This window comes from Zootoca vivipara, chromosome 1 (genome assembly GCF_965207765.1).
Source record: "Zootoca vivipara chromosome 1, rZooViv2.hap1.1, whole genome shotgun sequence".
Classification (NCBI taxonomy): domain Eukaryota; kingdom Metazoa; phylum Chordata; class Lepidosauria; order Squamata; family Lacertidae; genus Zootoca; species Zootoca vivipara.
The window spans coordinates 102,308,929-102,333,600 of record NC_142582.1 but is presented as its reverse complement, the minus strand read 5'-3'; the positions used below and the strand labels follow the sequence as shown (position 1 = coordinate 102,333,600).

The following is a 24,672-nucleotide window of genomic DNA, read 5'->3' as shown; positions in this document are numbered from 1 at the left end:
AGATATGCAGATGACACAACCTTGATGGCAGAAAGTGAGGAGGAATTAAAGAACCTTTTAATGAGGGTGAAAGAGGAGAGCGCAAAATATGGTCTGAAGCTCAACATCAAAAAAACCAAGATCATGGCCACTGGTCCCATCACCTCCTGGCAAATAGAAGGGGAAGAAATGGAGGCAGTGAGAGATTTTACTTTCTTGGGCTCCTTGATCACTGCAGATGGTGACAGCAGTCACGAAATTAAAAGACACCTGCTTCTTGGGAGAAAAGCAATGACAAACCTAGACAGCATCTTAAAAAGCAGAGACATCACCTTGCCTACAAAGGTCCGTATAGTTAAAGCTATGGTTTTCCCAGTAGTGATGTATGGAAGTGAGAGCTGGACCATAAAGAAGGCTGATCGCCGAAGAATTGATGCTTTTGAAATTATGGTGCTGGAGGAGACTCTTGAGAGTCCCATGGACTGCAAGAAGATCAAACCTTTCCATTCTGAAGGAAATCAGCCCTGAGTGCTCACTGGAAGGACAGATCGTGAAGCTGAGGCTCCAATACTTTGGCCACCTCATGAGAAGAGAAGACTCCCTGGAAAAGAACCTGATGCTGGGAAAGATTGAGGGCACTAGGAGAAGGGGACGACAGAGGACGAGATGGTTGGAATGTGTTCTCGAAGCTACGAACATGAGTTTGACCAAACTTCGGGATGCAGTGCAAGACAGGAGTGCCTGGCGTGCTATGGTCCATGAGGTCACGAAGAGTCGGAAACGACTAAACAACAACAAACAACAAAGTGTTTGCTGTCTCTCTGAGCTGCACTTTTTTAAAAAATCAGTGGGTGACATCTGAAGAACAGAGATCTCCAGGAACCACCCCAAGTACATAGTTTCCATTGATTGAAACCAGTGCTTAAAATGGAAAAGAAAAGAATCATAGAATTGGCTTGACAATTGTGCCTTTCTGTCATCCAAGTGAGGTTTTGGTCTTACCACCTTATAATAGTTTGACCTCAGGATATATATATGGACAGAGATGAGTCTCCTGAGGAAGGGATGGAGATAGCAACTTGCTTAATCAAATTCTGAATAACCTTGTATACTCAATTGAAAAGTAAAATTGAAAAGTAAAAATCAGATGGACTCATGAAGCTGTCATGCATTGACAATATGCACAAACTGCACAAATAAAGCAAGAAACCTTGTTGCAATTTGCCACCCATAGTTTTTGGAAATTATCATTGGAGAAAATCAACAAGATCAGGGGTCCCCAGACTTACCGCGCTTCGGGCCGGAGCCCGAAGCGCCGATTCCGCAGCGGGGCGGGGGAGCACGCAGGAGCGTGTGCCCATGCGCCTCTGCACACACTATTTCCGGCGCACTTCCGGGTCGCCGGAGCACCAGAAATTGCTTGTGCGCATGCGCACAGGCCCCCTCCAACTGGGAAGTGAACCGGAAATGATGCTTGCGCATATGCACAAGCTATTTCCGGTGCTCCAGCGACCCAGAAGTGTGCCGACGCGCTGTGCTGCGCTGCTAAGAGCAGGCGGCGGGGGGCGCCATGGGCCGGATAAATCAGTCCATCGGGCTGTATCTGGCCCACTGGCCATAATCTGGGGACCTCTGAACAAGAGGTCTGCTATTAGAATGTACATAAAAATGGAAGTATGGGCAGTGCTTTTCAAGGCACCATGCATTTGGATTCAAGGGTTCAAACAGCTGTTTGTGAAACCTAGAAGTGTACCATTAGTATAATCTCTGTGTTACAGTTAATTGTTAAATTCAAATATCTTACATCGGAGTAAGCAACATGGAGCGCTCCAGCTGTTTTTTACTACAACTCCCATCAACCTCAGCCAGGGATGATGGGAGTTGTAGTCCATAGATTCTGGAGAGTATCAAATTGGTTACTCCTGCTTAAATGTTTGACAAAGTTTTAAATTAAAATTTCCAAAAAGTGGGAATTGCTTGGCATAACCTTATCTGAATCCATAGGAGCACATGCATGCAGTGTCCCTTCAGCAATATTAAAATCCTGTGAATCAGCTGTTTGTCAGGGACAAGAGCTGAATCCAGGTCCCACTCCTCCTCCTGAACTCTCTGCACAAAGCCTCAGCTGTTTTATTTGTGTGCAGAATCTTTTCGGAATGATTCCCCAACTCTCTGAAAGCGATTTGCAGGAATGCTGGGGGCTACCGTAAGGAAAAGAAGCATTCTTTGGTACAGCTCCAGCTGAGAGCCTCCTTCCCTCTAGCTAACAACTATCATTACTGAGGCCATCGGAGGGAAAGGATGAAGAAGCCCCTCTGTTGTTCTTAGATAATTCTCCATGGCCTCTTGGATTACTGTGTGTTGTGTAGATGGGAAGGGCTCTGGATAACAGAAAGTCAGTTAGTCTAAACACTGGCTAAGAAAGTGCTGTTGAAATTCCAAAATGTTTCCATCCATTAGAATAAAGTTACATAGACTGAGACATCAGAATATTCCTGGAGGGAGGTGGAGCCAGGGTAGGGTGACCTAGGTGCCAAAAACAATATTGGTATGTAGGCATGGCAGAATGGTTCACAGGTAGATGGGTAAAAGGAAGGTCACTGGGGGTCTTTACTAGAAGCATTGCCTGGTGGGTTGTTCTGTAAATTATATGGAAGCATAATGTCCCTGCTTTTGTGTATAAAGTGAATTATCCTGCTATGTCAAGGCAGCCCTGTTTAGGGAAGCTTTTAATGTTTGATGGATTTCTGTATTTTAGAATTTCTGTTTTTTTGGAAGCCGCCCAGAGTGGCTGGGGGAACCCGGCCAGATGGGCGGGGTATAAATAATAAATTATTATTATTATTATTATTATTATTATTATTATTATTATTATTATTATTATGTATAGGAAACTAATTCTCTTTTCTCTATCTCTTTGGGAGGGCTTTGCCCTGAAGGGCAACATATAAAGTCATTAAACAATAAAATAATAGAATTTGGTCTCTGTATAAATAACATTGTTTTCATCACATCAGTAGTTTAATAATCATTTAGATGCATTTTTTATGGTCATCTAAATAGGCATTGTATGGAACCTTTGGGAAATGGTCTGGTGCCATTAAAAGTCTTCTGCAAGTGGATGGTACCAGCAGAGTGATATTCTGAAGCGTTAGGAGCGTTGCAGGAAAACATGTCTTGTGGCACCTTAAAGATCGCTCAATTTATTACGGCATAAGACTTCATGGGAAAGAGTCCATTTCATCAGATATTTGAAATGTTATCCTGAGTTGCTGGTGGTGCAAGTGTGGGCACGGTAAAAGCAAAAGCAGGCATCAGTGCAAGGCATCAAGCCTATCAGGTGCACCTGCACTGCCCCAACTTCACTGCCCCTCTGCCCCACCCCTGTCCTGGTATGTGGCAGTGGTGCTGCTGCCAGGAGGCTGCCGCTTTACCACACCACCCATTCCTAAGCCAGAAGGAAAGGAAATGTAGAGAGAACAGACGGTGATAATTACGCTACATGTATTAACCGTGACCATTCCCAAAGTTGTGTTGTCATAACACAAACATCCTGGCAATTGAAATTGGCTCGGGTGAGAGACCAGCTGCCATTTGGCGCTTCATTTCCTCGAACTGTTTCTATTCCAACCAACCATTATAAGAACAGCTATGTAACTTTAAGAATTGGGGCGTGGATTTTCTCTCTCTCTCCATTCCATTCTCTTTTTGTGCTGTGCATTTTCAGTTGTAATCCTTGAGCAGGGACTGAGTATGGTATTTAGTAAAGTTTAGGCACTTCTGAAATGATAAATAATAACAGCATCATTGACATAACACTGCCTGTTTTGCATTTATTGTTTGCCACAGAAATCCTAAGACTGGATCATCGAAGTGTTTCTTTTCTTCTTTGTTCCTGTTGCTTGAGAGTGCACATGATCCCAAGGGGAATGTGTTTTTCACTGTGATTGTTCTCTGGTTTCACGCAGGTCATCTCAGAACTCCTCGGACTGAAATGTTTCCTTTTCTGCATAACCAGCATTTTTTTTAAAAAAAAATCTATATAACTTAATCTATTGCCCTTTGTTTTTCAGTAAAATCTCATATGCAACAAGGACTGATCTCTGTGGCAGCTCGCACTGTGATCACTCATTTGGTAAACCATTTAGGCCATTATCCCATGAGTGGAGGACCTGCTATGCTCACGAGTCAAGTGTGTGAAAACAACGACAATCCTTACAGTGAAAGCCTTGAACTTTCTCCTGAGCTCTTTGAGAATCCCAACCTGCAGTTCTTTGTGTTAAACAGAACAACTTTAGTTTCCTGTATACAAATCCGAGCAGAAGAAAACATGCCTGGAGGCGGTTTGTCTGCTGGGCTTGCATCAGCTAATTCAAATGTTAGAATTATAGTGCGTGATCTCTCTGGCAAATATTCCTGGGATTCTGCCATTCTGTATGGACCTCCACCTCTTTGTGGTTTATCTGAACCAACTTCTTTTGTCCTCTCACTACCCCATCAAGAGAATCCAGAAGATGTGTCAGAACCTACTGTGTATGTAGAAGAAGTATGCGTAAAGGATGGAATTGCACTCCAGGTAAAAAAAAGATGTAGAGAGACTGTACCAACATGGGACACAATTAGGGACGAAGAGGATGTCCTTGATGAGCTCTTGCAATATGTAGGAATCACTAGCCCGGAGTGCTTACAGAGGACAGGTGTATCGCTCAATGTTCCTGCCCTTCAACCTCTGTGTGTTTCAGAGAAGCAGGAACATGATGTAATTAATGCAATCCTTAAGCAACATACGGAAGAGAGAGATTTTGTTGAAAAGCACTTCAATGACTTAAATATGAAGGCTATGGAGCAGGATGAGCCAACTCCACAGAAGCCCTCTTCATCATTTTACTATTGCAGATTGCTTCTTAGTATTCTGGGAATGAATTCTTGGGATAAAAGGTAAAAAGATAACATTATTCACTGTTAAAGACTAGTTACTCATTCGTTTGTACTGTTCAGAACTGAAGTTGACGTTATAAGAGAAACGTGGTGGCTGCTGAAAAGAGCAGCAGCACATTTGTTCTCCTCAACTAATACAGAGCATCACTTCCCTGACCCCACCGACTTTTCCCATGCTAATGAGCAAGGGTAGCGTAAATCAAAGACGGCATGTTTTGTATTATGAGAGGTTACCTTGGGGCGGGGGCTGCTGGGCGGAGAAGGAGAAGGAGATACAGGGCTGCCTTTTTTTGAAGTACTGTAGCCTCATAATGTCTTAAGAAGAAAACAGAAATGCGTTGCAGGATGAGACCAAAGTCCTATCTATTCTGGCATCTTGTTTCACACAGTGGTCAACCGATCTGGGCATGAGGACCTTCTGCTGCTGCTATTCTCCAGCAACTGCTGCCTCTGATTCTGGACGGAGCATAATGGCCGTCATGCCTAGTAGCCACTGATAGCATTTTCCTCCATTAATTTATTTAATCTCCTTTTAAAGGTATCTTAAGTTGTGACCATCACCACAGTTGTCGCATTAAAATTTAACTGTGTTTTGTCTTGTTAAAGGGCAGCTTATAATTGCTTTTAGTGATATTAAATGTTCTGACAATGCTTAATTTAGTTAAGTGTTCTGATAAACTTGCAACAGACTGGCAGAAAATCATTTTCATGCCTCCCTATAGACAGCAGAGGAAGGAAGATCATTTTGCTTTTTGTGTTGCACTGATTCCCCCCTCACAGAGTTTGGTTAGGATTTATATAGAGGACTGCCTTCTTTGTTCTTAGTCTGAACTCCTATATGGCACCTTTAACATATTTTATTCTTAGTCAAGACTGATCGTATTTCAAAGTTTGGGTCAGCAGTTTGTTTTTATGGTCATTATTTTTAAGGAGGGGTTATGTGTTAGCTTCTGGAACAATATGTAAAATCATGGCATAAGAAAATTTTGCAGACTGTTCCTTGAATGCAGAAATCACACAGCAGACAAAAAACAGCCATTTCTTCTGTTTGATTTATAGTTATCTTGACTATGAATCAAGAGCTAATAAACATTTTAAAGCATTTTTTCCATTTACAATTATGTACTTTTGCATAGGTTCCAAAATGAAAGAGTTTTACTACAGTTAGCAGATACTTAATTAAACCATCTATTAAACCATCTATTGTGGACAATATTTCCCTGGGGGATCAGTGTATGAACAAAAATCTAGAAATCTCAATTTAAAAACATACTGTTTTTTATGAGAGAGTGAGCTAAAATTTCTGCAGCAGATCCACCGCTTTCTTTTCCTTTTCCTTGACATGTTATTTTTGTCAAAGCAGACTATTCTCTTTTGTTGGCACTGTTCTTAGGAGTCCTCCGCTCACAGGTTTTATGAGCAGTGCCAGAAGTACAAATAGTAAGTGGAAGATAGCTATTTTACAGTAACATCATTAGGCTTTTAAAATTCTATAGCTAATCTGGGGGAACCTCTCGGCTTTGCTTACTCTGTTATATTGCAGCCTACAGTTCAGTGTTTTTTGTTGTGTTTTTTGGCTGGCATGGAAGTACCTTTTTATCACTAAGCAGTTATCGCCTGGCCTACTAAAGAGCAGGTTTTATGTGCTCCAAAGGGAGTCCTGTTCAGCCCTCCAGATTAAATGGGAAGAAGGGGAATGAAGTGGGGATTATGTTCAAGTCACTAACAAGGATGCAGAAGACCACCTGGGATAAAAAAATAACTATATGTATATATTATTTTTAAAAGATCTATTCATCTTTGATATGGAAAATGTCTTACAAAAGGCAAGAAAACCGTAGGAGATTGCATGAATGGAATTGAAAATGCCTTGTGCTGTCCTATATCTGTCATTGCACAGGCAATGAAAACATTTGTTATATTTCCTTATCTAGGAGAAGCTTTCATCTTCTGAAAAAAAATGAAAAGCTGCTTCGAGAACTTAGAAATTTGGATTCAAGACAATGGCAAGTTACCTGCTATGAACTCTTTTTAATCTGTGTTAAATCATCTCATTGTTGAAAATGCTTTTGTAGTTTCAAGAAATGTGTTTCAAGAAATGGTGTTTGTGATCAGGGTGCGAAGTCTATCAATTTCCATTTAAATCAGGATTTACTGTTAAACAATTGTCTTTAGGATTGAGGTGCCAATGCCTCTAGCACTGTAGTTAATTTTAATTCAATTCAGTTTATTGGTGGTCTAAGCCATATAGCTGTAAAAAGAGTTAAAAGTAGTTAATTTCTTAGCTGTGGAATAAAGTCATTGCTTAAGTCATCATTGCTCTAAAGGGAATGGAGCTGACTGCAGGTGAAGTATTCCAAGAAGCGATGGAAGAACTATTTCCCTCAGGACTGAATAATTCCTTTGGAGAGCAGTTGCTCAAATTAAGGAGTACTAAAGGTTTTTATTTTATTTTAAGAGTCTACTTTTATTGAACAATTTACCAATAAACAAAACAGGTAGCATTTCAGCATATTGGCTACTCATATCTTCAATGATAATTACTATGCATGGGGAATTGCTTTTGAAATCTGTGTGTTCATATCTGCCAACTAGATTCCTCAAACTCGGCCCTCCAGATGTTTTGAGACTACAATTCCCATCATTCCTGACCACTGGTCCTGCTAGCTAGGGATAATGGGAGTTGTAGGCCAAAAACATCTGGAAGGCCGAGTTTGAGGAAACCTGGGTAAGAGTAAATTCAGAGAGTTCTTAACTTTCTCAGCATTTTCCTTACACCTCTGTTACCCTCTAATTTGTCTATTGCAACTGCATATGAACCATTATTCTGAGACATGAACTTAAGTACCGTATTTTTCCGTGTATAAGACGCCCACATGTACGGGTATAAGATGACCCCTATTTTTTTAACTCAAAATTTAGAAATTAAGTTGTTTAGCTTGGGGGGGGGAGGTCACTTCCACCAATCACTCACCCACCTGCCCACCACTGCCAATTATTGCCACAACCACTGCTGATCTCACACCTCGCCACAGCCGCCAATCGCCTACCCATTTGCCACAGCCAATCATCAGCAGGCCTTGCTGCAGCCACCAATCACCCGTCCAATCGCCGCTGCTAATCTCCTGCTTGCTGCTGCCATTAATCACACATCCCCCTTCTGCATTCATGTATAAGACGACACCCAATTTTTGCCTCTTTTTTTTTAAAGCAAAAAACATCTTCTTATACACGGAAAAATACAGTACATTTAACATGAGTGTTCAGTTTTATGAACTTGGCAAAAAAATTGAAAGGGGGCATGCACCCAGGGGGAAAGACTTTAACAGTCCCACCCACCATTGAATCCAGTGTGTTTTGATTATACACAATTTTGGCATTAGGTGTGATCCCTGGAACGTAACCACGTTGTAAGTTGCAGGCTTGCTGTATATAGGCAGGCATTTACAGGAAACCTATCTAATAAGCATACCTACCTTCAATGAAAAAAGGAAGTGATGTGTAAAAATATTAGAAGAAAAAGCATTTAAGACTTACTAGCACTGCTTTTTTCGCAGTTATCGCCCCCTTTTAGTGACTTCAGAGTGCATTCTTATGTAATTGCAGTCCTGTGTCTTACAGCCGAGAGACGCACAAAATTGCAGTATTTTATGTTGCTGAGGGACAAGAGGATAAACACTCCATCCTTACTAATACTGGAGGAAGCCAAGCCTATGAGGATTTTGTAGCAGGCCTTGGTTGGGAGGTACCTTTTTTATTGTTCTTTGTATTAATTCAGGTTGACTGTATGTTACCATTGTAATAGTACCAACTGAGGAATTCATCCGAAGACTGGTGAGAAAGAACTCTTGTGGCCTGCAGGCTAGAACATTTGTCCAGGAGTTGATATTCTGCCTGGTTCACAAGTTGTTTATAGAGCTTTCAGGAGAATGGAAAGTCGAGGATACCAGCCAGTTGCTATCCAAGTGGGATTCCCCCCCCCCCTCCATTAGGACTCTCCAAGTGATATAAAAGGAAGAATGCATAGTCTTCCCCAGATCACTTTCCCCTTAAAATTATTGATTGGATGGTGGGATATGAGAAATTGGGGATAGGAGGAAGTTGGTTTCACAAACATTCTAACAATCTCTCAGAAATATGCTGTAACTTCCAGCAATTGTGTCTGTGAAATCTGCCAGTTCATGTCCAGTGGTGGGAAGATAGTATCTGATTGGCTTACTGGTCCTGATTGTTCAGAATCTAGGACCAAAACATCATGTAATTGTAGGAAGAAAATCTGCTCTATCTTACCATTATCCCTAGATAGGGTAACAAGAGGATAGCTGAAGGGTAGCTATCCTCCAGCTGGGATCTCTGGCACCTAGAAGTGCTAGTGCAACCTGAGGTAGCACACTGCATGCCATGAACGAAAGAACCAGCAGGGCAACAGCCAGAGAGTTGAACGCAGCCATTAGAACACTTAATTGAGTGTATGTTGATGTGGCGATGGAATTAACTGCAGAGGAGATTAGACCAGAGGAAAGTCCTCTTCAGTACTCTAGGGTTACAGTGTCATGTCCCGTCCCCTACCCCCCCCCTTGTTTCTTTCAAGTTCCTCAAAGCTTAATAGTTTTAATCATCCAAGTTCTCAGATAGTTAAACTGAAACCTTATTTACTGGCCAAATGAATCCTGGAAGAACTAGATACAGGGTGATTGTGTATTTGAAGGTTTGCCAGAATTATACAGACTCTGTAATCAGGAGCATGGCTAGGAACATGCCTTAGGAGAGAGAAAAAGAGTAAACAAATCAATGATGCAAAAACACTCTGCAGTGGCCACGCAAGAGCTGCCTGAGTGTCCAAGAAGTGTCCCCTGCTCTTTGTGGCAAACCACATCTGCATCCCACACAGATCCCATCTACACAGGTTGACACACAAATGTGTATCTGCACCATATAGTGTAGTAATCTACATTAAGTGTTTGGGCCTGACCAAGAGTGCTATGTCAGTGCATGCTGGGGGAAATCAAGGTCCCTTACCCAGGCATGCAATTTGCATTTGGTGCCTTGTAAAGAGTCCACCAACAGAACCTTAAAAATTACACGGCAAGTCTTCAACTAGTAGCATGCCTGCTGAACAAATATTAGGTTCAGTTCTAGTCAATGGCTCCCAAGGATTTCTTCTTCCCATTTCTTCTTTTTCTGTGTATATGTTCAGTATTAAAATAAGATATATTCTTTTTCCTTCGGAATGAGGTGACGGCATGCCCTGTTGCGGGCACATGGAGGTGATCCTTTCATTGGCCTCTTAGGTCTTGTCTTCTTGCCAAATGGGATATATTAAACCATCAGGCAGGCCTCATGCCATCTATTTTCTGTCTCTATACATGTGTTAATGGTGCAAATAGGAATAATCATTTGGCACCATAGAATTCACATTTAAAACATGCCATAGAATAGTGTTTCCACAACTTTGCCATCCTCCTTCCTAAAACCTCTTTCCTCTAGGCTCTGAAATTGAAAGTACTAATGTGTCAAGTATGTTGGGGTGCTCTTGTGCTTGTATAGAGTTGGTTGGCTTTCTATTTATTTCTGGTTAATTAGGATCCTTTGGTACTTCAACTCAGTAAAGTGGTAACAATGGATCAGTTCACATCTGAGTGCTTTATATGCTTTTCTGAGAGGCACGTGTGGGACATGATATTAAGCTTTTTCTAATGTGATGGTGATTTCTGTGCTTTTTAGGTGAACCTCACAAACCATTGTGGTTTTATGGGAGGGTTGCAAAAAAACAAAAGCACTGGATTGACCACTCCATATTTTGCTACCTCTACTGTAGAAGTAATGTTTCATGTATCAACTAGAATGCCTTCTGATTCAGATGACTCCTTAACAAAAAAGGTAGGTGTTTTGAAATTACCTTATTCTTTAGGTTGATAATAAGACCAGGGAATAAAGAACAAATAATTTCTTCAAGGGTTCGAGATCCTACTGCCCTTTTGGCTGTTCATACCTGTTGGCAAATCAATTCTGTCACATTTCATCACAGTCAATACAGTATCTTGGTGCTTCTAGATAAGAAGTATACTAGTCTGATATAAATTTAAAGGATGCTTCCTATCATAAAGGAGCTTTGGTACAAAGATCCTACATGTTTCAGCTGATCATTTCAATAAGAGAGGCCCCTGTAGTGCATTGTAGCTATTACACTGAAAGGATGTCCTTTCTTTCTACCCTGAGCATGCATACATGAATTTATTCTTTCACACATGAATTCCTAATGTGTGTGAGAGAGATATGTGTAAGATATATGTAAGATACACACACACACACACACACACACACACACACACACACACACTGCTGCTCTTAGCAGTGTAAGACTTCCACATATATTGGAAGACGAAAGAAGGGTGGTATGAATATTGTTTCCTGCCCTATTTGCCACCACAATGACTTAGAGTTCTAAATCACATAGGAGAGTCTACACATGTGCTGCAGAGCAGGCTTTCTTCTTCAGATCCCACCCCCAATATATGGAGGGTGGCAGTGCTGAATGATAGCAATGCAAAAGAGGGGGAATGTCCTGCAAGCACAGCCCTACTCCTCAATTCATGAGATTCTAGGATAGGGCTACAGTTAAGTTCAACCATCTCAGTGATCTATTGGGGCCCATCTAAAGATTTCGCTCAGCTATTTGTCGTAGTGATAGGGAATATGTACAAAGGACAAGGTTGGGTCTTAATCAACTCAGACTTTATCATACACACAGTTTTTATTCTGTAAACCACCATGTGATCCTCAGATGAAGGGTGGTATAGAAATGTACTAGACCTCCCTTCATCCGAGGATCATGGGGCAGTTTGCAGTATAAAAATACAGAGATACATAGCATAATAACAAGCAGAAACATTAACCCCCCCCCCATTCTGAATTGAATTTTCATGAGGAATAATTGCAATCCCCTATGTTGATCATGGATAGGATTCAACAAGTTAATTATACCTGTCAGCTGAGGGGGTCATATGCTAAGTTGGTCAGTATAACTTGCTTGAAGCAACATATGTTTAAAGGTATGAAAGAGAACTGTTTCCAGACTATCCACCCATTTCTTTATCGACCTCCAAGGTATCATAAAACTGGAAAATCCAGGATATTTAGAAATTGATGTCCCACAGAGTAGCCAGAGGAAGCATCCTTCATCCTTAACATCTAATGTGTAACGTGAAACATTTAAATATATAGGTATGCAATAATTAAATGTCTTTGCATCCAACCTCTATGATCAGCAAGTACCAGCTATCTTCAAACCCCCTAAGAATAAACTGCTCTGCACCATTGGTATTTTTTTTCTTGTTTAAATTTAATAAATTCCACATTAGTGGTAATAAGTTGAGACCTTGAACATTTGCCCTATTACAAATGAACAATTGGCTATCATTAAACTGTGCCCCCTCTATTCTGTACATATATCTTCAGATGTGCTAATCCATTCAGCAGACACATTAATGGGCGCTGGTTGAAGTGTAATATTGGAGGAAGTGAGGCCAGTTGACCTCAGCGTGGAGTTTAATACTTGTAATTGAATTAGATCGTCAACAGTTAGTGTAGAGAAATAGCTATGCCTCTGGCTAGCTTCAATTATTGATGACTCTTCATTTTATGTTCATCTTGTAAATAATTTTCTGTATTATTATTTTTTATAGACTTCGTTCTTTAAAAATTTTCATTGGTATCCTGAAATATTTTTTTTAAACTGTTCAAAATGACCTTCTCCAATCTAGGCAACACTTCATAAAGTACATTCAGGCCTTGGTTGGCATTAAGATATGAAACAGTAAACCATGGTTTAACCTTACAAGAACAAGCCTCAGTTTGCTGTATGTTTGCACCATCTTCCTCTGGCATAGCCATTAGATGATTTTACATTTCTGTGTTTCAAAATGACCTCTGTTCAACATGTCATCCAAACCCTAAGCTGTGATCAACCTTCACTCTGGTTAGTTGGAACAATGGCTTGAATCTGGCTTGTTTCAACTAATCATAGTTAAGTTTAACCAGTTTGTCAAGGGTCAGTCTAACACTGAGGAGAAAACTTACAAACTCTTTCAAACTGTTGTGCCAGAGGAGGAGGAAGCATACAAGCCTGAGGCTCACTGTGGCTCTTTCTTATAATCCAAACCAGTCCTGTGCAGCTTCTGTTGTGCAACACTTCATGAATGGGCTACCATAAATGAAGCCAAGCTTTTACTTTTGGCCCCTTTTCCCCATGTACTAGATGTTCATGTAGGTTATTTTCCACATTTTGGAGCTAAGTTGTAGACAGTGGCCTATGACTGTGTGTAGGTCACAGCTTCTACTTGTAGCTAGCAATTCTGAACTGGGGGTGAAACTTAATTCTTCATGAAATAAATGGGACTTAATCCAAGGCATAAGTTCTATTAATTTCAGTATAACATTGATTTCAGTGCACTCTAGGTTATGCTCTTATATTTTTTTCTGCCTGCAAAATCAGTCCTTATTTTTAAGAAATAACATAGATATAGAAGCATTCTTGCTTCCATATTTGTTCTTTTGAAACATTTTCAGTCAAACTTTTCCTTAAAATAGTAATAATAAAGTAGTTTCTAGTGAGCTTCATCTTTGAATAAGGATGGAATTGTCTTTCTCCCCTTCCTTTCATTCTGTGGAACAGCCATCACAGATCTAACACCACAGGCCGGGTTTTCGTATATCATCTCATATATGATACTCTCCTGTGAAAATTATTGTGTCAAGGCTGAGCCATAAGTAGTGGTTCATGACTCATCTCAGAGTCATGAACCAGGAGAAAGGAATTCACAGTTAAATGTTGAAGCCAGAAGATAAGACTCAAAGAACAAGACAGGATCAAAAAAACAACCAAAGAATACAGAAACCCATCAAATACATTGTTATTTCTGCAAGGTTTAACTGGAGCAGGAAACATCTTTCCTGCTTTCTTGTCCATGAGGATCCAGTGGCCATACTAGGTAGGCAAACTAGTTCTATAGTTCACTGCCCATGTAGATGCTCCAACCTGTGGTTTAGTGGCTCACCACACGAGGCAGCCAAAAACCGTAAGACTATCCATCTCAGTCATATCAGCTGCAATTTAGGAGCATGGGTGTGTTTGCTGCCTAGCCATCCAAGCCCGTAATCTTTTCTATACACTGCATCATCCACTCCAAATTCCTTACACAAGGTTATGAAAGCATAGCTTCATTTCTGAAGCTGGAGCCTTTTTCACTGCTCACACAGCTAAAGACAAGGAGCTAGTGAAGCTGCATAAGCAATATCTTGTTTCCAAGGTGCATGGATAAAACTTACTCAGGTACAGTCAAATGGTGACTCTTAAGAGGACTCTGTGATTGAATGTACATTTCAGGTTTTAGAGACTCGATGGGGCTGAATTCTAGACAGCCTAGTTATCAGATTTGAATAACAGGGTACAAGTGAAGACAGAATCATTCATGTAAAAAATTGCTTCCCTAGTTGCTGAATATTCACAATCAGTCTGCACACACCTTGAGTGGAGAATCAGGACCTCTGGTTCAAATCATGCACACTTGGGATGGTACTCAACTAAGTTTTTTTAAGAGTAGACCCAGTGAAATTAATGAACCTTATTCATTGATTTTAATGGGCCTCTTACGAGTAAAACTTAAATGAATACCACCCTTGAGTATAAGCGATTTTATCTTTAGAAGTAAACTACATGCCTTGCATATCTGAGCATGTCAAAGTGCAAGTAGATAAATAGGTAACGCTCCGGCGGGAAGGTAAACGGCGTTTTCGTGTGCTGCTCTGGTTTCGCCAGAAGTGGCTTAGTCATGCTGGCCGCATGACCCGTAAAAACTGCCTGCAGACAAACGTCGGCTCCCTTGGCCAGTAAAGCAAGATGAGCGCTGCAACCCCATAGTCGTTCACGACTGGACTTAACTGCCAGGGGTCCTTTACCTTTACCTTTTACCCTGGTATTAAAAGGAGATTGGCAATTTAGCACGGGAAAGGCTTCCTGAAGTCAGAACTGGAATTACAAAAGCAAAACCCTTAGCTAGTTCAGGGCCTTCAGGAAGTTGTAATGTCTTTTCTCATCCGTTCTTTAGATCAGTAGGTTCTACACATTACTGGTAATTCTGGCAAGAGTTCAAGGGTTAATGCAATAGATAAATAAAAGGAACTTTCTGTAAATTGAGCCCTGCATTATTTCAGTTGTCTTCTCTTTCCAAAACTAACTTGTTTAATTTTTTTAAGTAAATACTTGAATTCTTCCTGCCAGTGTTCTTTGCTTTTACTATCGTTTATTACTTCAATTATACTTCGTATCACTTAGAACAATCTGCCATTTGGAAATCTCAGTATAGCCTGCAGCTTAGTATTAACTCTGGCTGGTATTGTAACATGTACAGCATATGACATTAATGTATCAAATTAGATTTGATCGTCCCTTCTGGTTATATTTATTTCACATTTCTTTTGTATTCAGTTAACATAAACTTATTAGGAAAGCTGACACATGGTGATGGCTATAAAGTAAGAATGTTTTAAAGTATTTCGATTTTTTAAAATGAAATTTCAGATATCTCTGCTTTTCCAATTTGTTGGTTTGTTCAGTGATGGAGTAGAAATTGTAACCCTGTGCTGTAGCAGAAGAAATAGTTAAACTAATCTTCATTGTTGTATATTACCATTCTACCTACAATAGTCACAGACACTGGACATTATGGTAGCAACCCTTCCTGCAGAAAGAACTATGAATGGTGAAAAGAGAAGTTATAAAAGAAAAGTAGTAGTGGTGGTGGCAGAGGCAGCCCTGTTTTGTTGCCAAATTGTACTTAGTCAGGGCAAAGAGGCATTGACTACAACCACAATTAGATAGTACCCAGCCGCAGTCCAGAAGACAAATACAACAAATTCAACAATCTTCCCCAAACACTGAGTATTTCAACATCTGAACATCTTGTAAGATGCTTGTGTTTTTGTTTCTTGTTGCTGATGTTGCTATTAAGTGTTGTTGATTTTACAGAATCAATAAAATTGCCACAGAATAAAAACAAAAACTTAGTAATGTGACAACAGCTACACAAAAACTTGTGTATCATACAAGTCAGATTTAGACTAAATAACTGCAGATTGAAACATCCACCAGCATCATATAAAAACAAAGTGAAATAAAACCTGCTTTCTGAAAACTAGTAAATAGGGCAACTGGTGAACCTCCTGGGGCAGAAAGTTCCACAATTGTTTCCTTCTCTTCCTCTTAAGTTTCTGGAGGTACCCTTTGGCCTGGGCTGATAAAATTCCATTTGCTACCTTAAATCTTACCTTGGAACCCAGGGTAAGGGGGCTTTTAGCATTTGTTCCTCCCTGCAGTCCCAGTCCATATAGGGAACCTGTGCCTGATATTTGCATCGGGAAAATTCCAGTGGAAGGCTTTTTTTTTCTAATGCAAATAGCGGGTAAAGGGGGCTCGACTGAGATCAGGAGCACAGGAAGGTCAAAGGGTTAAATCTCCCTACCCCCAGCACCAGGATCCCAATGGAACAGCCAAGACAGTCCAGGGCAATTCCCCAGCAAACATCCTGCTCTTCTGTGCTGCTGTTCACCCTGTTGCCACCAGCGGGGGGGGGGGAGAGAATGAAGGGGAGACAGGTTCTTCCTCTGCTCCCCCTGCCAGCACCAGCCAGAGGGTGGTCAGGCCAGAGGGTGAAGGAGTCGGCTGCTGATAAGAGGCAGAGAGAAAAGAGGTTGCTTTTTAGAATGCAGCTTTTCTTTGTTTCTTTCCCAGAGCACCAGTCATGCTCTCTCCCTATCGCTGCCTCCACGTGTCTTCCTTTCACCCGCATCTTCCCCACACTGCCAGCACTGTCATCCTCGTCACTAGTTGTGGAGGGGAATGAAGGAGAGAAAGTTTAAGGGTTGTGCGAGCGAGCGAGTTATAACACGAGAAAGGATTGGGCAAGGTGTAAAGCAGGGGTAGGCAACCTTAGGCCCATGGGCCGGATGCAGCCCAATCGCCTTTTCAATCCGGCCCACGGACAGTCCAGGGATCAGCATGTTTTTACATGAGTAGAATGTGTCCTTTTATTTAAAATGTGTCTCTGGGTTTTTTGTGGGGCATAGGAATTCGTTCATTCCCCCCACACACACAGACACACAATATAGTCCGGCCCACCACATGGTCTGAGGGACGGTGGACCGGCCCACGGCTGAAAAAGGTTGCTGACCCCTGGTGTAAAGGGAGGCGTTGGCGGGTAGGCAGAGTTGCTGAGCGGTACAAGTGGGGCTCATCCCCTATTATATAAACATGCAAATTCTACATTGAATGCAGCTGGCAAGGATCAATTCCAACTATGCTGTTTGTGAAAAGGTACTTTCTTTTGTGTAACCTGAATGTTCCAACATTTGGTTTCATGAGATCACACACACACACGCACACACACACACACGTTATGCGTGAGAGGGAGAGAGACTAGTAAAATTTTAATTCTTAGAAGCAAAGTTCAACTCACAAATCATTGTTATTCAAAATTGTTTCACTTCCATATTTTGGATAAGAATGCTCATAACAAACCTAATAACTCTTGCAAAGTTTTGTAATTGTTAAGGCAAGAAACTGTCTTATGTCAGTCATTAGAGGACCTTAGGAAATCAATTGTATGCGCTGGAGACTTTCTTAGAATAGGTGACAATCAGTTATGATTCTTGTGAGTGTGAAATCAATTAAACGGCAACATTCTAAAATACAATATTTAATGCAAACTGCTCTAGGCTGGAATCCTTACTTTGGAGAATATCCCATTGATGAGAGAATGTGGTTTCCTTATTAGTAAATTATTAGTAAATATGTGTAGGATTTCACTGCTAGAGTTAAGGTTCAAAGGTTTTGTCTATGAGAAGTATTTTCTCCATTAGTTCATGATAGGTAAACAGTGAAAGCTGACAAATTAAACTGAATGAATGAGATATTTAGCTGAAGAACTTGTGAGCAACTAGATTGTTTAAAACTGACACGTCTGATTTTTAAAGGTCTCTCCTCATCTTGAAATAGTTTTTTGTTCCAGTTTTAAAATGAGTCTGATTTCAATCTAAAATGGGTTCCATACTCTTAGTTTAGTGATTTTTCAGATTCTTACATACTTTTGCAATATAATTTACCACCTAAAGTATTCTGTATTTATGAGTTTATTACTTTTCTTGTTTCAGCTAAGACATTTAGGAAATGATGAAGTTCACATTGTCTGGTCAGAACATACGCGAGATTACAGAAGAGGAATAATTCCTACTGAGTTCGGAGATGTGCTCATTGTTATATATCCAATGAAGAATTATATGTTCAGTATCCAGATTATGAAAAAACCAGAAGTAAGCTTTTTTTTATTATTCAATGTAGTTTTACCCTGCTCTTCAGGATAATCTCTTGAGTGGTTTATATAAGAGCAAAAACAAACAAGGCAGTGCCTAGACTTTTACAATATTTTTAAAAATGGCAAAAGAGGAAAAGGAGATGGGGAGAGAAAAGGAAAATAAGCAATTTCTTGCCCTAGTTGTTAGTGTTACAAAATTATCAACTTAGATGGAAACAGTTCATGGAGGAGAAGCCCAAAGGAGCTGGTGTCTCAGCAGAGCCAAATGGCTATAACCCAAGGGGATAGTAGCTTCTAGAATTATGTACTACGCCATTTAGTATATAGCGAGCGGTGTGTTAGGCCTGTGTAAGAAGTAGAAAGGGGAACTGCATTCAAATAGTGCTTTAAGGTCCTGGTTAGTAAATTTACAATTAGAGTTTCCCATTTCAGACATCATGGGAGACTTTAGTTTAAACTAACCAGGACCAGTGCACCGATGAAAGGAGGAGGCAGGGGAAGAAGTAAAAGGAGAGCACGGTGCCCAAATGCTCACTCCTTGCTGCTACACTATTGTTTAGCCAGCTGAGAAATGTATGTCTAAACCAGGCTTCTGTGCATAGATGTCAGAGATTTGTGCAGGAATGTTAAAGACGAGAAGGATTCTTGGCACAGTATTCAACAAATGGTTTGGGCTGTAACATGATAGCACCTACCATCGTTTCGGTGACCGGATAGATCCAATCCAGTGCTGGTTGGGTATATTCCTGGGTCAGAACCTATATACTTAGCAGATGCATACAGCATAAATGTGTGCCATACCATGCTAAATCAGGACTCTTTTTTTACATCATGCATCTATATCCCAACAGGTGATTGTGATTGCTTGCTCATTAGTTGTATGTTAAGATTGCTCTAATGAACATCGGGCCGTAAACTTATATTAGCAATTTTCTTTCAAACTAATCATATCCCTTCAGCAAATGTTCCCCTTCTCTAGTCTCACTCAGACTTTGACCTTCAAGAACATGGCATTCGTGATCATTATTTGGTTTTGGCATTAAACTAAGCCTGAATGAGGTAAATTATTCAAATGGTTATTAAAGCAAAATAAGGAGAAGGATTATTTCTTGCTGATAATATCAAGTGATCATATCGGTATACTTTTATAAGGTGCAGCAACTCTTAGAGTATTTTGAATAACTACTATGATTAACTGAAGGTGAGACGAATGATCTAGCTGAGCAATCCTTTGTTAATGCTGATTGCTAATTGTTGTAGAAAAGAATGGTTTAATGGCCGGCTTTCTCAATTTCATGATTCAGGTCCCATTCTTTGGTCCATTGTTTGATGGTGCTATTGTGAATGGAAAAATTCTTCCTATTATGGTTCGTGCAACAGCTATAAACGCAAGCAGAGCACTGAAGTCACTCATTCCATTATACCAAAACTTGTATCCTTTTAAGTAAGACTACAATCCTGTGCACATCTACCCGGAAGTAGACCCCACGAACACAGTGGGACTTATTTTCAATAAATCCATCAAGGATTATTCTTCACCCCATGATTGATATTGAAGAGTTCAATAAGTGCAGGGGATTTGTGAAGAAAACAAAAAGCAAAAGCACAAGGGTAACAAAATATTCAGTCGAAATAAAATATAGAGCTCAACTGGATTAATGCATTAACAGTACTTAAAGATAGGTTTGTAGTAGAAGTACTGTTGACATATTTTGTCCTGTAATACTAATTTTATAACAATAGCCTTCTCCTTTTGTTAGGCAAATTGTCATTGGGGGAAAAGATTGTGCCATTTTAATTCTCTGATGCAAAAGGAATTGCAGTGTTTTCCCACCCACCAAAGAAAGAGTGAACTGGTTTAGATGTACCACTAAACTCCTCACACCCATGCCAGAGTAACAAGGTTACTAGGGAAGACTACACTCATTCTCATAATTCTAAACTGTACTTTTGTTGACCGAGGAGAGGTCTGTGCATGATTGTTTGACACACATGGGATGTTAAGCTGTTATAACACCAACATGACTGCATATTTTTTGTAGAGAAGTCTGGAAACAGTGGTACTATTTTGTTCAGGAAGTGTTCAATAGCAAATCAGCATACATTGAAATGAAAGCATGAGGTCAGTTCATTTAAAACCAATACCGTATACTTTGTAAAGGAAATGTTGATTAAAATAGGCAGGTGTCTTGCACCCTATGTACAGCAGTAAGACTGCATTCACATTAATGGGAGAAATCTGGTCTCAAGTGAGAAGACTTCCACTCTCACAATGGAACTTCATCATCCTTCTTGCCCCCAAACAAAAATCTACACACACAGACCCCACAGCATCCCCTCCCCCAAATCTGCATCCAACTCCTGATCTTCAGAGCAGATTTCAGATGCATTCAAAAGACTGCACAGGGCAGGAGAGGAAGAAGAATTCCTAGTGCATCAGCAGAAGCTTATCTGCGCGCGCACAAACGCTGTTGGATTTCACTTGGTGACTCCAGGAAAATGGGTATGGGAGGACATTATCTGCCATGTTGTTGATGAATGAGATGGGTAAAGGGAGGCCAGGATGTGCTTCTTCTTCTTCTTGCTGAGCTAAAACATAAGAGAAAGTTGCTTAGAAATAACCAACATACATTATAAAATACACCTGCATGTATCTGCTTATCTGTGGAGTTGTGTTTTTCCTTCTACCTACCTTCTTAGAGGAACCTGTCTATGCCTTAGTAATGCCACATAAAATAGTTTGGTAAATCTGCTCAACTTCATTTATCTTATTAAAACTCAAGTAATTTTGCTAATAAGCTAATTTCCCCCCACAATTTTATTTATTTTATTTATTAAATTTGTATACCGCCCTTCATCCAAAGATCACAAGGCGGCTCACAACATAAAAATACAAAATGAGAGCACAAAATGCGTAAAAAAAACAAAAGCAATGATCAAAAGGTCAGTAGTTCGAATCCCTGTCACGGGGTGAGCTCCCGTTGCTCGGTCCCTGCTCCTGCCAACCCAGCAGTTCGAAAAAACACGTCAAAGTGCAAATAGATAAATAGGTATCGCTCCGGCGGAAAGGTAAATGGTGTTTCCGTGCGCTGCTCTGATTTTGCTAGAAGCGGCTTAGCCATGCTGGCCACATGACCTGGACAAACGTCGGCTCCCTCAGCCAGTAAAGTGAGATGAGCGCCACAACCCCAGAGTCGTTCGCAACTGGACTTAACTTTCAGGGGTCCTTACCTTTATCTTTTTAAACATAATGTGATACCTAATATGTGGCCATCCTGATAATTGATTGTCACATGCAAGAGTTTTTACTTGCAGCTTTTGCTGAGCGACTCATCTAATTTATTCCTTTTCTTTTGCTTTAATTTCTACATCTGATTATGATTATAAAACAGATATTGAAACACTGTGGGTTTTTAATACTATGGGCAGATGAAGCAGTTGTAAACATATATTTTAAACACTGATAACCAATATCTTTTTCACAGTTACCTAGAAATAGAGATAATTTGGGAAAATAGAATCACAGGTGATCATAGTAAGCCTCAGAATAATGAAAATTCTAAAAAGATTTAGACTTACTTTGTGCCAATAATTATATAGATCTGTCAGCTATTTTATACCCACTAAATAGTTCTGAGATTCCAAAGCATAAATTGTGTGATTTATGCTCATTAAAAGTAGTATGAGACTTATCTTGGGCACATCTTGGCTAACTATGTACCTAATGCTGTTCAGTAAATTACAAGAGTATATTGATTGGCATATGCTGCCTAAATTGATCGCCCTGACAGCCAGAATTACAGTAATCTGTCAGTATTGATGACTGTCTTTCAGGCTCTGAAACCGCTTCTTCATTTGTCTTGTCATGCCTTACTTGTTTCTGAAGTGCATTTTCTTGCAGCCTCCAGTTTTGTCATGGTAGGTACTTTATAGTCCTTTTTTTTGTCCCTCGAGACCAATTTATTGGCTTGATCATGCAATTAGAGGTAAAATACAGCACTAGGGAGCATGGGTAGGCAGTGTTCTGCCTAACAATTGGTCCTTAGGTGTAGTGTAGGCTTGGTCTCAGCCATTTATTAGTTACCTGTTGAAAGAGCAGGGTTTTTTGTTTGTTTTTAATAATGACTAATTCCTAAGCATCACTTTAAATGCCTTTGATTTTAAGCACTAGACTACTGATTGAGTAGACATTTGTGATTGGTTTAAACTCTTGTATTAATGCTTGCCATATAGATTGTCCACCTATGCCTTGTTACAATTATTTAGGGATTTCTACATTGATTATCCGTATGTGTGTGCTTGCTGCACTGTTGGGTAAGGGCCCCGTAAATGTTTTATGCTTTGTATTCTCTCCCCTCTGCTGCCCCCCGCCCCCCCAGTCTCCCATGGCTCGTGCTCAGAATGAAACATTTTAGATAGGTAGAAATAAATAAAGTAATCACAGAGTGCTCCCCGCTGTACAAGCAGAAAATCTGTTTGTTTGTTTTTCAATTGAGAAAGCAAAATATTTTAAAGAATAAAAAAATGAAGTAAAATTGATTCGTTGTACTCATCTAATTTGCCATTCACAAAGTAGAGATCTGCAATCTTTGCTCCATTGCTAAGCATTGTGTGTCTGTGTGTGTGTAAAAAGCAACAACCTTATTTCAACATGTTTTTGTAATGTTTATTCTTCTTAAACACCACATCCAAATATCCCTACAATTACCAAGGGTTTTTCTAAAGTGAAATGTGCGAGACTGAAGGTTGTACTAGATTAGTTTTAAATCTTTTTGAGGGTGGAATGGCACAATATTTGGAAAATACTGACTGTATGAGAAATCATTACACCTGCTTTGCCCCAGTGTTGCTTAGAGAAAACAGAATAGAACATTTTCTAAATAATGTATTATGAATGTGCTGCATTTTAGTGCACCATTTTAAGAGCATTTGAATAATCTAAAATGTGCATTGGTGCTCATTTTACTTTTCACATGAAAACTTCAGCAAAATATAGGATGCTTTAATACTGTTATTGCCTTTTAATATTGCTGTTAGAACTTGATGTTTGTTTTTTAAAAGTGTATTTCTTTTAACATAATCATATATTTTAAAAAAAGGACAAAGGTCACAGATTCACCCCTTTTGCTTGAAGCAGTTCTACTTATTACCAGTATGGGCTTTTAAAATCTTTTAATTCTGGTTGTCAAACCACAGTTTCCATCCATCCATCTGTTCTTGCTAATTGTGAAAAGGTTCAATTTTCAGCAAAGCCATGCATTTCACAGAAGGTATGTGAGGTGAAATTTCACAGGGGACATGATGGATCCTGATTCTCAGCGATAAACCTTTGGGGCCAGCCGGGTTGGCATATGTTTCAGCATGATATGAAGGCTTGGGTTCCCTGGCTTCACTTTTTTGGCGTGGAGCTGATAAAACCTGGCTGTGTATTGTTTCACTGGACACCAATCATGGGCAACGGGAACTGCCCGTTTTAACTCTCTGTGGGAAGGAAGCCCAGACCCTGTTCACAATAGTACTATTGTCATGTTACAAACTATTCTGAACAGCTTGACAGCTTTAGGGAGGAGGGGGAAAGGGGGTCGCTTTGCTAATTGGTGCTCCAAGGAAGATGGGGAAATATCTCGAGTTGATATATTTACACTGTTCTTCCATAGAGGCTACCAGTTTTTAATTTAAAAAAAAAAAGCGCAATACTTCAACAGCTGCCTGATAAGGCTTTTAAAGTATGTTAATCGTTTTATACATACACATACACACATAAACGATAATAACCAATTACAATAATCATAAAAGGACACAGGGCATAAGGATTTTGTGAGTGGAGCAAAGTTCCATTAATAGCCTTATAATTAAATGTAGATTAACCTTTAAATGTTTACACTCTGGTTTTGCCATTGCATTACCTACAGAAGGATCCATAGAGTGCTACCTGTTAAACGCAAATACTGTTGCGAAGTTCTGAATCTATAGCTGTAGAATATTAATTATGTTCTTACGTTGGTCTTTAATCTCCCAGCTCTTCAGTTTCATGTGAAAATGTTGAATACTGATTGTTGCTTCTTGCAGAAATAAGTGAAAACAATAAAATATTTGTGGTAGAGGGAATGGTCCTCTGGAGTTGGCTCACACAAGATCCTTAAACATATTTTGGGAGAAGCACAGATGTTCAAAGTTATCATCTGATTAAGCCTACATAGATTTACTCATGTTTAACTGTAATTCATACGGTTTTATGCTTAGTGGCAGAGCTTGGATAGTCTGTGCTAATATTCACGTTTCACATCCACTCCATCTGTTTGGTTTAAACTGGGGTAGCTAACCTGGAACCTGCTAGATATTGTTAAACTCCAGTTTCCATTAGCCTCATGGCCCATTGGCATGGCCA

General features: G+C 40.0%; 1 protein-coding gene across 15 annotated transcripts in view; it reads left to right on the top strand.

Annotated features, from left to right (window-relative positions):
* Positions 1-24,672, top strand: part of RALGAPA1 (Ral GTPase activating protein catalytic subunit alpha 1) — a 131,390-nt gene that overhangs the window by 87,337 nt on the left and 19,381 nt on the right. For 8 of the 15 annotated variants that reach the window (XR_015950506.1, XR_015950507.1, XM_035109311.3 and 5 more), the window contains 6 exons: positions 4,053-4,917; positions 6,852-6,923; positions 8,524-8,662; positions 10,642-10,797; positions 18,124-18,282; positions 19,589-19,716. Coding sequence is in view for 11 of the 15 variants with exons in the window: in XM_035109311.3 (XP_034965202.1) it covers positions 4,053-4,917; positions 6,852-6,923; positions 8,524-8,662; positions 10,642-10,797; positions 18,124-18,282; positions 19,589-19,716 (1,519 nt within the window). In the remaining 4 variants the exon portion in view is untranslated. The remainder of the gene's footprint in view (positions 1-4,052; positions 4,918-6,851; positions 6,924-8,523; positions 8,663-10,641; positions 10,798-18,123; positions 18,283-19,588; positions 19,717-24,672) is intronic. The other 7 variants (XR_015950508.1, XR_015950509.1, XM_035109320.3 and 4 more) reach the window with 1 other exon arrangement.